An 18,540-nucleotide genomic window follows, 5' to 3' on the forward strand; every position below is an offset into this window, starting at 1 on the left:
GCCGCGCCTCCTGCCAGGCGGGTTTGACGTTCGCTGTTGTTGCTGGAAGTGGCGTCACCGCGGAGGGACGCGCTGGAAGCGGAAGCGGCCGTTGTGCCGCGCGGCGGCAGATTCGGGCGCCTGAGGCGGGCGGCTCCGGCCGCGGAAAGTGTCGCCGGTGAGTGGGGAGTGCCGGGCCCTCTCGGAGAAGGGCTGGGGCCGTGAGGCTTCTCGGGTGCTGTGGGGAGGCCCGGCCTCGGGGCCGGCGGAGGGTAGCGGGACGCAGCCCGCCGGCACATCCAGCCCGTGCCCGCCTCAGGGAGAAGGTCGTATGATTGTGTATCCTGAGAATGTATCTTTATGTGCACTTTGTCAGGCGGTACCTCTTCACTGCTTGGCCCGGGGGGCGTTTGAGTATTCGTTTGCTGTCAAGAAAAGGAATTCTACAAAAACAGTGACTGAAGGGTAGGTTCCGGCACTTGGTCTTATTGAACTTCATCCCACTGGGCTCAGCCCAGCGATTCAGCCTGTCCTCTCCCTCTGTAGGGCCTTGCTACCCCCAGGCAGATTGACTCTCCCTCCCAACTTGGTGACATCCGCAGACTTACTGAGGGTGCTCTCAATCTCCTCATCCCAATCATCAATAAAGATATTAAATGGGACAGGCCCCAGCACTGACCCCTGGGTACACTGCTCCTGACGGGTCGTCAGCTGGATTTGAATCCATTCATCACCACTCACTGGGCTCAGCCAGTTAGCCAGTACTTTACTCAGCAAAGAGTACAATTCACAATTATGCCAGTTATGCAGAACCAGATCTTAAGGGTGTGAGGAATTTATTGAGCATGGTTTCCATAACTCTATATTTTTCTCATGTCTAACACGTTTTTGTAGGTGTTTTTGTTTTTTTCCACTCTTCCTCTCAAACATTTCAAAGTCACCGAGCTTGGCAGTTTGCTAATAGACTTTCTCAGTTTCTAGAGGTCTGTTCAGAGGGCTAAGATGTAAGCTGTTTGTTTTCTGTTGTGATTTGGGAGCTGGGCTGACATCCAGTCTGTGCTTTTAAAGTTCTGTGTTGGATAAGAGCTAATATTGTTTGCTTACAAACACATGCTTGCAAGATACAGTAAATAGTACTCATGGAGTGTTTGTGAATATAATGTATTTTTGAAGCAATATTAGCTTTGTGTGTTTCTTTTTCTTTATATTTCCTATGACTTTTTTTTTTTAATTCAGTCTTCTCCTCCACTTGAGAATTTATTAATCAGTTCTGTTTGGTCAAAAAGTATCACTAAAATACAAGTTTCCTGTACCTCTTTATCCCTTTGACGAAGCTGATTTGGATGCTGATCTCATGCATTATTGATTTTCTTTTGTTGTCATTTTTTTTTTTTTTTTTTTTTATTGCAGGATAGCTCTGCAGAGAGAGGGGCACCATTTTGTAGTTTACACTATGTCATTTAATGAGTCTCCTGTGAATGATAAATTAAAAGCAGGTTTTTGACTTGTATGTTATAATGTCGAGGTTAAAACTGGACCTTTGGCTATAGTGCCAATAAACTTAGACCTACCTTGAAGGACCTAGGCTGCCTAGTCTGTTGCACCACTTCTGTCTGAACAATTTTAAGTCGATTTATTGGATCGTTTAATGGAGAAGTGTTGTATCCTTTGAAATAGGAAAGAAGCTTATTCAATCCTTTAGATTTAGCAGCCCTAAATTCTCAATATGCATTCAGATCTCTATCTTTAATGATCTTTGATAGTTGAAGAGATTAGGCACTACTTCTCAGGTCTGACATGGGTGGAATGAGGGAAATAACTGGTATTAATTAGTACTGAGCCCTAGCTCTATGCTGTATTTTAACACATTGGAAATAGTAGCCTCTAGAAAAGGGAAATTTCAGTGATAACAATACATGTTATAATTTTAATGTGTACTTTTTTTTTTTTTTTTTTTTTGTGGAAAGGAACAGACAACATTACAATTACCTCATAATCTGAAAGAGCAGCGTTTGGAATAATGACAACAGGAGACCTAAGAGGAAGTTTAAGAAAAATAGAACGAGGACTTCGCATGTTAAATTATCCAAGAGATGTAGATTATACAGTGTAAGAAACAGTGTGAATAAGTTTATGCTACTACATGATGACAGCAAGATGTGTAAGCAAGATACATATAGATGCTGGCTTTGCATCCAGTGAGGAGTAAGCAGAGAGGGTGTGCCTGTGTGAAACTGGGATTTGGTACTCATGGATGAAAGATGAAATAATGCAGTTTGGTAGTCTGAGCTTTTTTTTTTCCCTTGATTAATCTCTCTTTGTATCTTTCTTTGTAAGTGCTAGTTACACTTCCTTCAGGAATTTTCATCCTGTAAAGATGGAAAAAAAATGTGTTTAGTGTTAAAAAAGCATACAAACAGGCATTTTACAGATAACAGTACAGACTGCTGAATGAGATATGCGTGGAAAGTTGCTTGCAATCAAGATAATCAGAGAAAACCTTGAAAACGAAGGAGAAACAATATAACTTAGGTGTAATGTGCTTGCTGTATTGAGGAGATAAAATTTGAGTATAACACATTGGTTATATTAACCTTTCAAGTTAAATGTTTGCAATTGTGTAACTAAAGGCTTTTGTTCTCTTTTGCTATGTAAAGTACTCTTGTTTCTCAACAGGTTAGTGAAAGGTGATCCAGCTGCATTTTTACCCATAATTAGCTATTCCTTTACATCTTTCTCAACTTACATAGCAGAACTTCTGGTGAAATGTGATGTGGAACTTACAGCAAAGAGTGACTTGCGCTTTATTGAAGCTATTTATAAGGTATCTGTCTTTACATTCTTTAAAAAAGAGGCACAGTTTTGTGTATGACCTCATAAAAGTATGTAGTGAGAGTGAAAATTTTTGGCTGCAAATAAGAACTGTAATTTGGTTAACATCAGTAGTAACTAAGGGTGTGAAAAGTCTTTAGCTTCCTCATTTTCAGGAAAATCTAAAAAACACATTTTTAGGACAGTTACAGAATCAGTAGTATAATTGAATTACAATTATTTTAAAATATCACGCCAAATTAATATTTAAATTCCAGTTTTTAACAGTTTATATATTGGTATCATATCAAATGCTTTGAACTAAATAAGTGCAGAATGAAAGAAAGATTGTAGAAAAATAAGAACCTGAGCGTGCAACTTCTATAAAAAATGTTATGGTGATTTTCAAAGCAAACTCTCTCTTTTTTTTTTTTTTTTTTGCAGCTTCTTCGAGATCAATTTCACTATAAACCAATTCTAACAAAAGAACAGTTTCTTCAGATTGGTTTTGCAGAAAGAAAAATGCAGATAGTTTGCGACGTTATCAACTGTGTGGTGAAAAAACATAAGGAATTAAGTAGCCTGAATAAGGTACTGATCAAATGGTAACTTTGTTGTGAGGGATGTTATTTCTGATGGTTTTTTGGCCCTCTAGGTAGAAGATGAAGATCAATTTATTTTTGTCAAAGTAGGGGGAAAATTAGTATAAAGTTGCATTCTGAGATTCTTGGATACTGTCAAGTATATAAAAGACACAAGCTGCCGGAGTGTTGTAGTATAAATAGAATAAAATTACTAAAACGAAGATCAGTTAAATATTTGGTATCTTTATGGGTAAGTGGACTCTTATGCAAGTTTCTCGACGCAGCGAATGTTTGTGTAGCTGAGACATTACAGGTAGATTAAAAAAAAAAAAAGCAAAATCCTCTGCAGTATTAAAGTTCTGGTAACATTTAACTTAAATATGAGCTATTTGTGTTTGGTTAGTATACATCTTAAGTCTGATTGTTTTTATTAATCCCATTTGATGTACATAAAGGTACTTTTATCATTTACACTATGTTTAAGAACATGATTTTAATTAAAGAAAATTGTCTTTGTATTATATTTCAGTTGAGTTTTTAACATCTTCAGAACTTCTCTTTATTTGTCACTTTTAGGAGCATAATTACATACTCTTTTCCTATTTGAATTTCAGCCTCGCAAATGCAGTATTTATGATCAGCTTTCATGCAGCATTATGTAGGTATTAAGAGTACGTATACAGTATTCACTTTGAGATCTGTTAATTTGGGATATAATTAATTTCTTTTTTAGACAGCATTGTATTTCAGAGATTTAAATGCCTTTATGTGTGTATGATGCAATTTTCTTGCCTGCTAACAGTGGTTGGAAGTGGTATCTTCCTTTCCCTCCCAGAAAAATGTTCCTGTATTAGAATGATTTTTTTTTTCCCCTCCTCTTCATTTTGAAGGCTAAATCCCTAACAAGGAAGAAAGTCAGACCTTCAAAACATGAAGTATGGTCAGATTGTGGTAATGTTCTTGCTGATCTTGGTGGCAGTGCTCTGAATTCCAAACAGGTATGAAGTAGTTTTTATGTTGCATGTCTAAAAGTTAGTCTCACTTGTAGCAGTCAGACTCTTTCTGGAATATGTGATTTCATGTAGATTTTAACATTTGATCATGCTTGATATTTTTTTTTCCAAATGTAGTTGATGGAAACAATGGCTATTACAGAAACCATCGCTTCTTTTTTGCTGAGTAATTGATTCAGTCTTGGTGGTAACGATCTAGTACTGTTATCTGTTGAATTATACAAGAGAAAAAGGAGGAACAGTAATCAAAATGAAGATGCAGTTGGAAAAATAATATACATCTTTCTTGAGACAGAACTGTATTTGGCCTGATGTTATGCTGTTTTTGAAAGCTACATTAAATATACTTCTTACTTTTTGCTAGAATTTGTTTAGCAAAAATTTCTTAATATATCATTCCTTTTGGCTTCAGTTTTCTGTGAGTAATATTTGATCTGATGCATTTTGTTATTCTTGTCCTGTTTTGGAGACAGATTTCCCCATTTTCCCTGGTTAAAGGGTGCAAAGTAAAATCCTGCAAAACTTTCTTTAGATCTAAACTCAATAAACCTCCATGATTTCTATTTAGAATGAAAATACTGCCCTTAGTATTGAGGAAAACTTCACAAAGAAAGCATTTGAAATCACTATTCAGCAACCATTAAGTGCCAGATTAGTGGAATTAAATGGAAATGTATGTGAGTGTATTAAGAATTCCCTTGAAGAGAAGAATTTCAGTATCACTTAAAACATGTAGTGTCTTAACACTTGCAGATTGCTACACAAAACTACTAATTGTGGATTCTTAATAATTAGATAACATATTTTGGTTTGTGAAAGGTAGTGATGATAAGACTTACTCCATCTGGAAAGAAAGGCAGAATTTGTCTTTTGTTTTCTCTGAGGGAAATATTCAAAGGAAGGGAAATGTGTTGGTAACATGCGGTACTTTGGAAGCAGTCAAGGAAAAGAGGTTTCCAAATTTCCTCATTGAGCTTATTTTTTTCTGTAAGGTTGAGTGGTAATTTCATTGTTGGATCAATCCACGTTTACGTTAATACATAGGAAACTAGAGAGTCCCAATCCACACTTTGAAATCTAACAATCTTTGTAGTTCTTGTTCTTTTTTTACAGGGTTTCAGCACTGTTTATAGATGGGAACCAGTGTATTCAGTAAATGTAGTAATTTGTGTGCATATTTGTTTTGCAGTTCTTCCATGTCTATACAACTTACTTTTTTAAAAAAAATTTAAACTGCCTGTTGTGGCTTTCTATGTTTTGCAGCCAGTTGGGGTAAAACTTTTATTTTAATTTAACTATTAAATGCTAGAATGATGGATATTTTGTGTCAGTTATCTGCCTGATGCACGTGAGCACTCTTGTACTGAGAAACATCAGTGGGTTTTTATTTTTTTTTAAGCATGCTCAAAAGATGCCTCTTGTAGAACGACACTCAGGAAACGAAGTTAGTGATGACCTTCCTCTTGCACCTTTTAGTCCAACACCTCTTAATGCACCATCCCTTCCAGCAGAGGGAGCTAATGAAGAAGAATTGTACTTAGATGATGTTATGGAAGTTAAATGTGAACAAGTAAGAATATTTAAGTTGTCCACATGCATTCCTAACTTTTTTTTACAGGACCTTTCTAAAGGGATGAGGTTTTAAAAGAATAGCTGGATTCTCCTTAAATGTAACTTAAATGTTAAAAAAGTCAAATTGTACTGACCTTTCAAGTACCAGTTCTGTTAACAGTTTCTGTAAAAGCTTAGTTCAATGAATACTTACTGTATAGCAATTCTGAAAGATAATTTTCTAATGTAGCATAATGTGCTTACTTAAATTGAGGAAAATTACACTGAATTTCACTGATCAAAGGATGAATTATATCTATGCCAAAATTAGAAAGTGTGTTTTTATCCATGTTTTCAGGTCATAGAAGACAATTCCCAAATTGAGTTCCTAAGAAGTCAGCTTGCTGATTGCCAGGAAAAGCTTCATAAGCTAGACTGGATGGAAGATAAGGTACATGTTTTAGAAGAGAGGCTGAAAGGGAAGGTGATTATAGATGAGAAGGACTGGAATAATTTGTTGAGCAGAGTTTTGCTTCTTGAAACAGAACTGTTGCTGCAGTCCAAAAAGGTATATTAACTTCCATTTTATTTCTATTAAAAAAAGCAGATATGACTATCAGAATATTAACAATTTTCTTAGCGTTTTCCAGCTATTACTAGATGACAGAAGTGTTGCCAAACACAGTGCTGTCAGCTTGTTTCTGTTTTTTCTACCTTTTGATGCATGTCTTTTACTACTCTTAATGGGGTGATGTTGAATGCTGCTGTTGTTTGAGGATACTTCTTTTCATCCACGTAATTGTTACGTTCTGTTGCTTCTGATATTCTGTAGCAAACTTGCCCTTTCAAAACTGTTTCCTTTCAGGAACAGCAGGTGTAGCTCAGTATATTTTCGTAAGTAGTGACTGTATGATTTTATTTGACAGTGAACTTGTTGAGATAACTTTCACAGACTTAAAATTATGCTGACTTTGAAAGCTTTCCATATCTGAAGGGGAGAATTTCATTGTGTTAGGGACACATTTAAGGCTTCCTTTTTCTTGTCCGTGTTATTTTGGATTTCTCATCCTGGGCTGCAAATGTTGTTTCAGTAGTCTGAGGTGGTACTTCTGCCATTGATACAGCTGATGTTTCTTTTTAGTTGTCCAGACTGATCTTTAATCAGATGCAGTTATTCCCTTTGAAAGATTAAGACTTCATTATTTCTGACAGTAGTTATATATAAGTGGCATGCACAATGGAAAATAGAGGATTAATGGAGAAGTTGGTTCCTACCAGCTTTAATCATACACTTATTTTATGATTATCTTTTAAATATCTAGCCTAGTTGATGGCTCTTCTCATTTTTGCTTGCTCTCACCCGCCTTGTCTGTGATATTCATTGTATTTTTAAATGTGCAAAGTGTTACAATTGTGATTTGACTGTATTTGTCAGAGCCAATCAAGTATTTTCTTGCATTAAGACTATCTTATTTTTTTCATGCTGTTGAAAGATTTTTGCCAAAATACACGTTATTTAATATCACATATAAATGCATGCTAGTATTTTAAGATTGAGTGACCTATGGCATCAATTTTGTGATCATTTGCTTAATTTCAAAATGTATTTGCACATACATCCAAGGGATACTGTCAGATTCTTTCCAGAAGTTGAAAACCCTTGTGAAAGGGGTGTGGGTTTTGTTTTTCATCTTCCTTATATTTGTAAGAATGTTGAATTTACTTGTAACCTGGAACTTGGAGTGTCTTTCCGGCCCTGAAAATTTGAAAATATCACTAATACTTATATAAAAGACATGTTTTTTTATTGTTTTTCTTGAAAGTTTGCTAGTTATGCTAAGTCCTGAAATGGGCAAATTTTCAGAATGATCATGGGATTATTTCTGAAGGATGTAGTTCAAATAATAGTGACTGATAGAAACCATTTTGTTTTAAAAATAGTCTCAGGTCAGTAATGGCTTAAGGGATTTGCCATTTGAAATCAATTTCTTGTGTATAAATATTGTAATTTAATTATCAGCAGACATGTGTCCAAGTGACTTAGCCACTGTTATGTTTTTTTCTCCTCTGATCAGTTTCAAAGGCCCTTCAGCTGCACTGCAAGACAGATCTGAGTCTTTTTCAAATGTATTTTCTTCAAGATCTGATTGCTGCATGTGTGGTGTGGAAAGGCTTATAATTCAAACTTGGCTTTTTTTTTTAATTTCTGTAAATGCTTTATTATTACTTTGGTAACATATTTATTGAAGTAGTTCAGAGGTCTGGAATAGCTAGGAATATTCACTGTGAAAATACCTAACACTAATATCATTCAAAAATTTCCAGTAAATGAGTTTATTTCTTTTGTACCTGTTTCTGCAGACAACTTCTAACAGTAACAAGTTTGACTTTAGTTTGTGTGTGGCATTGTTAGTACTTTTTTTCAAAGCAAGAGAAGCTGGGTTTTAAAAAGAGTCTTTAAAACTCTTTTTTTTTTTTTTTTTTTTTTTTGCAATAGACTTCTGAAAACTGCCTAGAAATAACCCTTTGGGCCAGAGAATTGCTGCTGCTTTGTTTTTTGAAATTTCATCCAAGTTGTGCTTCATAGATACAGAAGCAATTCAGAGTTACTCCTTTCTTCTTACTCTTGGATTTGTCAGGGAACTTTTGGCGTCTGGCCAACGTAGCAGGAACTCTCTTAAGATCTGTATTGCAGTGCTGCCACAGAGTAGCAGCAACAGCAGCTGTGCATTTAGCTCCAGGAAAATCTGAAAGACTATCAAATCCCTTTCAATGAAAGAAATTGGGCAGTAGCACTCAGTGCAGATATCTTTTTTCTTTTTTCTTTTTTTTTTCCCCTCCCTCCCTTCTCTTGGAGAAACACTCGTAATTTCAGTCTTCCTCAGCTTTTTCGCTCACAGCATCTACTATTTCTCCTTTATCTGCTTACTTGGATATAATCCCCTCTTAACTGATACAGTTATATATTCCAGTATATGAAGTTCTGTACTTTACTGAAGGGTAAGATTTCAAACATAATGATAGTTCATTGATTAATAAAGTCTAGATATTATTTGAGGCTTTTTTTAAAACTTTGAAATAAGGAAATTGCATATACTTCTTAGTAGAACATCAGTTTTGTTTCCTTGTTTATGAAAAGCCTTTTCTAAACTAGTTTGAGTAGAAATTGAGAGGGCTGTTTCCAGAAAAGTTCTCATTTAGGAGTCTAGAAAACTAACTTAAGCTAGGCTTGAGTTCTAAGTATTTAAGTGGAATTAATTTCAGTTCATCTGTAGGCTAATTTTTAGGACTAAAATGCTGCGTTTCTGAATATTAACTGAGACTGAAAGGTACAGTTTGTTAAGGTTAATAGTGGCCAAAATCAAGATGTAATTGTTAGCACAGGTCAAGAACAGTATGGCTGTTCATTCTACTCACACCTGAGTTATAGAAACGATATTTGGACCTGCTTTTGACCTGTTTACTATCAGCAATAATGATAAAGCCTTCATGAAATACACGGTCCTGTGAGAACACTTGTGCAATGCTGTCATAATTGGATTGTTGTACAAAAAGTATACGTTTAGTACCTAAGTATAACTTAGTTCAGTCAAAAGATGTTTTTGATATATGGCTAAAGTGTGGTAAACTTGGATTTCAGAGAGACTTATCTGCAGAGTTCAGCAGCGTAAGTCAAGATGGTACTTCTGGTATAATTCCAGTCTCTCCTGGTGAGTGTTAATGACTTCATTAATTAAAGTCATATGCTAACTACTTCTTGCTGACCTTGACTAAAACAGTCTTTTTAATAGGACAGTCAATTGCAGTTTTAATTTAAATTCACGCTTTAGATAAGAAACGAACCTAATAGCAATTTCATGTTTGTAATTTATTTAGCAGCTGTGCTTACTGAAATTTTTTTTAAGCTTTAATGCAAATACATAGCACACTAATTAATTTACAAATAACACTTGACCAAAAATCCTAGATGCTAAATTAATTAGGGTGCTATAGCTAAGGTGTGAAGAACAGAAATTATCTGTGCTTCAGAACAGTTATCATAATATTTTACAAATAAACTATTCTTGTGCACACAAGGGATTTGCTGCCACGCTTTATTATATTTAATAGTGGCACATGTATGTTGCTTACTTTTATAAATCGGACTTGAGGAAAATCAAGGCAAAAACAAGTTCATAATCTGTGCTGAACATTATCCACAGTATTACCTTTTGAAACGACAGCTATCCAACTAGCTTTTTAGCTGAACTTTCTTATTTTGAAGAGCACAGCAAAATCCTCAGTCTCCAGATGAATTTTGATGATATACCAGACCTAAGTGAAACAGTCTTAAGTGGGAAAGAAATTAAAAACATTCCCCAGCCCCTTAGTAACTCATTTTTTTTTTTTTTTTCCCTCAACAGTATCTCCTTAGCCCTTATGTTTCATTGCTTTATTTATTGATATGACTTGTCTCCCTGATGGCAGCTATTATTCCTACCACTGTTAGTAAGGAGGATATTCTCCTTTATTAGGCCTTTTGGTCCAGTGTTGGGATGTTGCATAGGAATTAGACAGAAAATGAAGAACTTACTTCTTTTATATGAGTAATCCAGTTTCCATGAAAGTTAGGAAGGCAATTTCTTGATTATGTTGAAGTTTATTTTAATTTTGAAGTCTCTGAAATTGGACCTTTATGCAGACCTTAGAAAGCTTGCCATGTTTACTTCCTTTTGTATGTTCAATGATATATTACTGACGCTTGAGGACTTCATAGTCAGGAAGCAGGATGATGGTCTTTTATAAAGAATTTTCATGTTTTATTTCTTCGAGAATTCTTTTGACTTTGTTAATCCTGTTTTTCCAAAGTGTGATCCAAGTTACTGTAAACTTAACGGTTATGCAGCCAGTTTTAATTGTATGTCTGAAGATATACAGTACTCAGAATGTTGGATTTTTTTTTGTATTTTTTGTTGTATTACTCTTCAAGAATCACTGCTGTACTGAAGGAACACTTTTAATTTTGTATTCTGAATTTAAGAGTACTGGATCCTTCCTGATATAAAAGATATCACTGTTTCTGCTGTATGGATGCCAAATCTAGTCCAATGGGATCAAGGCTAGGGAAATAGCAAGATCTTGAAAGAAATCTTAAACTACATGCTGACTTTATTTTTTCTGCTCCTTAGAAGTCAAGTTTCTTAGCACAAATTAAAAAACATACTTGAAAAACAGTTCACAATAGAAATAATGTAAACAATTTGAAATGTATGTTTCAGTAATTAGACTTTCCTAAGTGTTAATTTCACTGTACTCATGATAAAAGGCAGCATTCCTAGATGATCTTTTTGGAACTTGTTTTTGTTATGCCTAATATACTTATTTTCTCTTGTTTTAAGAAATGAGAAAATTATTTTGGATCCTCACAAGCAAGTTTTTTTTTTCCTTTCTAAACAATGCATTCTCTTCTGTTTTTACCTACTGTAAATCAAGCTGTTTGATAGCTGACCTTGCAATAAGAGAGGAAAAAGGCAAAGATGACATCAAAATGAGCCTTTCTCCGTAGGTATAGAAAAGGAGGAGGAGATGACAGAGTGTCTTCATCAGTCGTCTGGATACAGTTCACTAGTGTCCACAGACCCATCTCCCAAAGCCGTGACCATTAATTCTCATGATCTGACAGACATTTCGAAGGTAAAGAAAACTGGCAAGTGGTTCGCTGATTTCCTTTCTGAGGTCAAGAGAGCAAGGAAGCATTAATATTAGTTGTACATGCTACTAGTGAAAAACCAGGAAACTGCAAACCTGTGTCTAGGTCAGTCTCTTAAAAATCCTTTGATATGTAAACAGTGCTTAAAGTTGCATTCACTATGAATTTTTCAGATTGAAAGTCCATCTGAAGAACGTTAGCTTTGAAGAGTTCACTAAACTTGTTGCTTTTAAATCGCAGGAGACAACAAGACAAAGAATGGAAAGGATAAGTAAAATGTAAGTAATAGGAATGGGCAGCAGGAATTCATTTCCCAGGAGAGAGTTGTACTGGACTAAGACTTAGAGAGAATGTACATATGTGTTCCAAACCTCAAAGGTCTTTACATCAGGTGTGGCATTTCCTTATGACTCCACTGGATAATAAATCCACTTACAGTTCTGTATTTGTGGGATGAGTCATTGTTTTGATTTCTAAAAAGCAATAGAAGCATTCTTAATAGTATTAACTACAGATTAAAGGGTGTTTAGAATTTAGTTGACGAGGAATAGCAATATTATTTGTTTTCTGATAGGAGTTCCCTAGAATGAGCAAATTTTCTTCCTGAAAAGTAACTAAGATGTTTCAACTCTGCTGTTTCTTTATTTAAGAAAAAGAAAAACCAATTGCAGGCTAAGCATTGCATTAACTCTAAGGTGTGTTTAATGCTATTTCTGAAAATTATAAATTTTTTTTGGTAAGAAATACTTTTATTACAATTGATAAATGCATTGCTTTTTCCTTAGCAGTGAATTCATATTTTATGAATGCCTGTCCTGAATAAATTATTGCCTTGTTTTGTGATTTAACCTACCCTAATTTTGTGTGGATACTTCTTTCTGTATGTCTTCTTAAGTTTTTTTGATATTTGGTAGACATTTAGTGTGCAAACTCAATTGCAGAGGAAGAGGGGCATGAGAGAATGCTTAGTTTAACACTGAGTATTAGTATTGTGGATCCATTAGAAGGTAAATATTTGATTTGCCTTTTAGTGTATTTTAATAAGTATATGTGACTATGTAAACAAAATTTATTTTCAGAATTGAAGAAACCTCAGAATTGTTGAAAACTTCAAGTAACACCTCTGAAAATACCTGAAAGAACAGTTCTTCAGGCCTGGTCTCTGTAGACGTATGGATATAAAAATTAATATGTATGTTTGTCCAACATTAAATTTTTAATATATCAAATTTGTAATGGTCACTGTTTTTATATTTCTTTGAGTAAATATCTTTTAATGCATCTATGTATTTATTATTATTATTTTTTTTTAATTTTCCTCACTGGCTTTTACTTTCTAAAACTATTGAAATAGTTCTTCCCCCTCTCCTTTCATAGGGCAAAGTCATTACAGGGGTGTATTTTTGTGTTGACATTTGTTAGCAGTGTGTTAAGTAGTATGTTTTTCGAAGTGTGGGCTTGAGGACCATGGTTTACATCCTGCTGGAAATGCTCCAGCTGGTACTTGCATATTGCACCCAAGAGGCTTTATGGCATACTGTCTTACCATCTGTACTGTTGAATAAGTTTTCATTAAAACTTAAATACACAATTTTAAATACATACCTTTTTTAAATATAAATTTTTGTACTCAGCTAGAGAGCACAAACATATTATGGCTTTCCTTTTACACAAACAAAGTGAGGGTCAGTTTGATCCTAAACACTAAAATGTGCGACTAAGTCCACAGACTACAAGAGATGTGTTGAGTGTTTTGGTACTCTTACCCAACACATTTTAAGACTAGCAGCACAGATGGACACCATCCACTATACAAAGATGCGCAACACCTTTATGATTGGAAGCTGTGTTAAAATTTCTCTTTAGAAATGTGAGTAGATGCAAGACTTTCAAAACATATAATCAAACCAAAAATGTGTTAAGTATGGTAAGACTTATTTCTCATTGTAAATTACTGGCCTATCATATCAGTATTTCTTTGTACTGTAGTGCCCACTTTACATAAAATATTTTGGAAGTTTCATTCATAAAATCAGTGGGGTTTTTTTAGTGTTTTTTTTTTAGTTTTTTTTTTTTAACTTTCCATTTTTAATATAGTTGCTTCCAGAAAATAAAAGAAGTGGGAGAGTCAGAAGATATGAACTTGTTCTTCTCTTTGTTTAAAAACAGATCTTGGAAATTACTTCATTAGTTTTACAGTAATATATATACTTTTTTCTAGATATAAGAGGACGCCTTCTAAAATGGGACTGCAGCACCATCTTGTGGAAATCTTTATACAAAGTAATAACCAAAGTAGGAAAAAATGAAGTGTATTCTATACAGTTAAAACCATTGCTTTAAACTAGCAATGATCTAATATTTTGAAATACTATCTCCTTTTTAATATTTCTACTTTGCCTTGGCTTGGAAGAGGGAAAGCAATTTAATTAAAATAGTTATTAATATTTAATCTTTATGGCAGGAACCTGTAGAGCAATGAATCTGCTTATGTTGGTATCATGCTCAGTATGGGAAGTGCTAGCCAATAAAAATGGTTCAAGTTGCAGGAATTAATCCTTCAATACTTGTGAGTGAAGCAACGTTAGGAAGAAGTGTTTGTTAGTCTGCAATTTAATATCATCTCTATTCACTAATAAAAAAATTGAAAATTGAGAGTTGTTCAACGATTTCCTTTTCCAGTGCTTTTGACTACACAATGTGATTCAATCTCTAGCTTCACCTGTGTCTAGGACCGAGCAAGGTCTCACTTCAATCAAAGTGAAGCCAAGCATGTTACAGTTAGGGCAGTGGAGCTGGTTTTCTAAAGGTATTTCTCTCACAGCTGCTTTTTTTTAAATGACGTTTGCTGTTTTGAAGATAGTACCATATCCTGAAAAAGAAATATTTGCAGTGCGTTCCAATCATCTACATGTTTGAATGATATCTTCAAAAAAAATCCATTTATATCATTAGAGACAGTACCAGAATGGCGCATATCACCGTAGAACTTCACCAAAGTAGTGCAGTGATAGGACATTCATTTCAAGAAAGAAAATAGCAAAAATATTGAAAATTACTAGTATAATGCTACTTTGAGTGTTGTTACAACTGTCTAATAATTGACATTGTGTGTACAGTCAGATGCACTAGTTGGATCTCGCTGATGGTAAGTGTTGGAAACATTCCAAAACACAAATTCATCCAGACAGTATTCTTTACTCATTTTGTGTTTCCATCATACATACCTCTTTCCAATGACTTCTGTTGTTCAAGATTTTCCAAGATTTTCCATTTTGTTTCCAAATTCCTTTTGTTATTCAAGATTAATGTTCTATTATTATAGCTCATTAACTTAAGCACTATTATTGTGTGAATTTAATTATTTAGAAATGTAGATTATTAATTTTAGATCTAAGGATTGTTTTGGCAATATCTCCTTACACGTTAGTAGAATAATTCCACCTTTTACTGCATATGTACATTCAGTTATATGTTGGATAATAAAGCATAATATCATTTTAAGCAAAAGACTAAAACTCAGATTTGGTTATACCTAAGTATAAGACAAACTGGGTACAGTTAAATACCAATATTTAAGTGTAACTTGAAATTATATTGCATCATCAGAAGTGTATTCAATCAGAAGGACATAATTACTAAGTGTGCCCCGTTTCCTTATAATTGTATTCAGTTTTCTTATTACTGTTCTTGGCGTTTCTGTCCATGGTTTAGTCATGCATTCAATGTTAGTCTCAATGCAACTTCCAGTCCATAAACAAACATAGCTGAGAAAAAACCTTGGCTGAGAATTTTTTGTTTACATTTTTAAATTTTTTTTGTTAATTTTCCTTTATGTTTGCATAGTACAGAGTGTGTATTTTCTTGAAATCAATTCCTTTAAGGTGAAAATCTCGGAATCTGCAGAACGAGACTCTGGGGAAAGAGGTTAGTTGTTTTTCATTCATTCTTGACAGCGATTAGTAGAGCCCCCATCTTAGAATTAGAATATAAAAAAATAATTTTGTTGCTGCTTTCAGTCTGGTAATGTGGTGTGTTTGTTAAGAATTTTGGATAAATATTCCAGTATGAAAAATACTGTCTTTTTAAATTACTATTTTTCAGCTTTTTCTGCTGGTAGTGTGTAGTAATGTCAGTTTAGCTATATCTGATGAGTGCGGTGGTTTTCTTCTCTCGCTGTGGAAGACCAACTAGTAGGTGATGGTTTATTTAAATGAGCTATTCCTTTTAATTTCTTAAACAACAGTACCTAGACATATCATTGTACAGCAAACCATTCACTGGAAAGAGAGAACAATATTTTTTTTAGTGAACAAATTTAGATTAAACTTGTTTCCAGTTGTGTTATAAAAGGAGAACACATCTTCATTATAGTTTAAGAACAAGTCTGAGAGATTCCTATTTTTTCTGTTAAGAATACTTGTATTTTGGTGGATTTTGTTTTTTGTTTTAATTTTAGCTATACATTTCAGTATGTTTTAAACCTAGGATGCATTTCTCATTTAGTACGCATGAAAATAGAAATCTAAATACAACAGAGGTTGCCCTGCTAGACCTGTTCTTCACAAATAAAGGATTGGTGGGAGATATTTAGGTTGGGAGCTGTCTTGGACAGAGCAACCACAAAATGATAGAGTTCTCTATTCTTGATGAAGTTAGGAGGGAGGTCAGCAAAACTGCTACCTTAAACTTCTGGAGGGTGGCCTTTGAACTCTTCAGGACACTGGGAGGGAGGGTCCCTTGAGATTCAGTCCTGAAGGGTAAAGGAGTCCAGGAAGGCTGGATGCTTCCTCATGAAGAAAGTCTGAAAGGCACAGGAGCAGGCTGTTTCCCTGTATCGTAAGATGAGCTGAAGGGGAAGAAGACCAGAGTGGAAGAAGAGAAACTTTTGCTGAGACTCCAGGAGAAAGAGAGTTTTATTTCCTGTGGAAGAAGTGACGGGCAACTCGGAGAGTACAAAGAGGTTGCTAGGATATGCAGGGAGAAAATTATAAAGGCAAAAGCCAAGCTTGAAGTCAGCATGCCCACTGTAGTAAAAGAGAGCAAAAAAACATCTTTACAAATATGTTAACGGTGAGAGGAAGGCTAAGGAGAATCTCCTTAAAGGATTTACTGGATGTGGTGGGGAATATGACCACTGAGGGTAAGGGAAAGGCTGAGGTTCTCAGTGCTTTCTTTATACCTGTGTTTAAAAGTCAGACCCGTCATCCTCAGGATACTCTGCCCCCTGACCTGGATGTCTGGGATGGGGAGCAGAATAAACCCCCCACGGTTCAGGTAGAGACAGAGACCTTCTACGCCATCTAGACATGACAAATCCATGGGGCCAGGTGAGGTCCACCCAAGGGTGCTGGGGGAGGTGATTGCCAAGCTGCTTTCTACCATCTATCAGTGTTCCTGGTCAACTGGAGAGGTCTCAGAGGATTGGGGGCTTGCCAGTGTGACTCCCATCTGTAAGAGGGATCATAAGGAGGATCTGGGAAACTATAGGCCTGTCAGTTGTGATCTTGGTGGTGGGGAAGGTTGTGGAACAGATCATCTTGAATGAGATCACAAGGCATGTGTGGGACAACGGGGGGATCAGGCCCAGCCAGCATGAGTTCGTGAAAGTCAGGTCTTACTTGACCCATGGTCTGCCTAGACTTCAGCAAAGCCTTTGATGCTGTCTCCCATGGTATTCTCCAGCAGAAGCTGGCAGCCTGTGGCTTGGACCAGTACACTCTTTGCTGGGTAAAGTACTGGCTGGAGGGCCGAGCCTAGAGAGTGGTGGTGGATGGAGTTAAATCCAACTGGGAACTGATCCTGTGTAATTAGTGATGGGACAGGAGGGAATGGCCTTAAGTTGCACCAAGGGAGGTTCAGATTGGATATAAGAAAAAACTTTTCTGAATGAGTGGTCAGGTGCTGGAATGGGCTGCCCAGGGTGACGTTTGAGTCACTGTCCCTGGAGGTGTTCAAGAAACATGTAATTGTAGTACTAAGGAACATGGTTTAGTGGGCAATATTGGTGGTAGATGCACAGTTGGACCAGGTGATCTTGGAGGTCTTTTCCAACCTTTGTGATTCTGTGATAGACTCTAGAATCAGCAGTGTATAATTTTGGAGGGGTTAGTTTTATGATTCATTTATAGTATAAGTAGTATCGAAGTATTATGCCTCAGGGTATTTTAAAGAATGATACAGCTATGTTTCTATAGTATACTGTGAGATCTTAAATTTTCACACTTGCTATTCTCATTTTACTTGGTGTTGCTGCACTTCATTGAGTGTATATTGAAATATGATACGGGATTAGGAGAATTGCAGTTAAAGAGCCTTGGGTGGTGAGAGCAGTTTCACAAAGTTGAACTTTTTTGGCAGTACCAGTTTAAGAGATTTCCTCCCACTGTTTCTCATTCCCATCTGGCTATGCTGTGAACTGCATTTAGTAAATGAATTGACTCAAGTGTACTATACTAAAAATATGACATGCACAGCATTGTTTTTTTTTCTTTTCCATCCACTGTCTGTCTGTGATCCACTTAACAACTTCATGTGCAAACATTTGTGTCTAAATGTCCAGCTAAAGCAGCATGCTGTGGTGTCAACAACAGGGTGAGAGAAGGTTAATGCTTTACTGTTGAAGGATTTGTTCTCTGAGTGCACAGTGAACTAGAAATAAGTTCCTATGCAGTGTCTCAGCATATATGTTCATGAACCCTGTTTATTGTGCATTTGTTTAATTTATGTCTGAATTATCAAATGAAAGAGGCAGATATATGTCTGAAAGAACATGGAAAATGACATTAAAGGGAATCTATGTTTCAGAATTGGGTCAGTGTTCAGGTGCTGAAGTATCTCTGTATATTACATGTGCTTCTGATTTTTTCCCAGCCAGTTTTGTAGGTTTAGCCTCTTGCTATGTAAAGTGGAC

The 18,540-nt window shown here is 35.6% G+C and overlaps 1 protein-coding gene across 9 annotated transcripts in view; it reads left to right on the forward strand.

The window, feature by feature from the left end:
- CEP44 (centrosomal protein 44) overlaps positions 1 to 14,284 on the forward strand; it is a 43,295-nt gene extending 29,011 nt beyond the window's left edge. The window contains exons 1-13 of one of the 9 annotated variants that reach the window (XR_002437954.1): positions 19 to 157; positions 356 to 444; positions 1,947 to 2,088; positions 2,656 to 2,803; positions 3,235 to 3,381; positions 4,265 to 4,372; positions 5,787 to 5,957; positions 6,297 to 6,506; positions 9,579 to 9,648; positions 11,484 to 11,611; positions 11,868 to 11,905; positions 12,707 to 12,819; positions 13,849 to 14,284. Coding sequence is in view for 8 of the 9 variants with exons in the window: in XM_021394474.1 (XP_021250149.1) it covers positions 2,000 to 2,088; positions 2,656 to 2,803; positions 3,235 to 3,381; positions 4,265 to 4,372; positions 5,787 to 5,957; positions 6,297 to 6,506; positions 9,579 to 9,648; positions 11,484 to 11,611; positions 11,868 to 11,905; positions 12,707 to 12,764 (1,167 nt within the window). In the remaining variant the exon portion in view is untranslated. The other 8 variants (XM_021394472.1, XM_021394477.1, XM_021394478.1 and 5 more) reach the window with 8 other exon arrangements.

This window comes from Numida meleagris, chromosome 4 (assembly GCF_002078875.1).
Source record: "Numida meleagris isolate 19003 breed g44 Domestic line chromosome 4, NumMel1.0, whole genome shotgun sequence".
NCBI classification, from domain to species: domain Eukaryota; kingdom Metazoa; phylum Chordata; class Aves; order Galliformes; family Numididae; genus Numida; species Numida meleagris.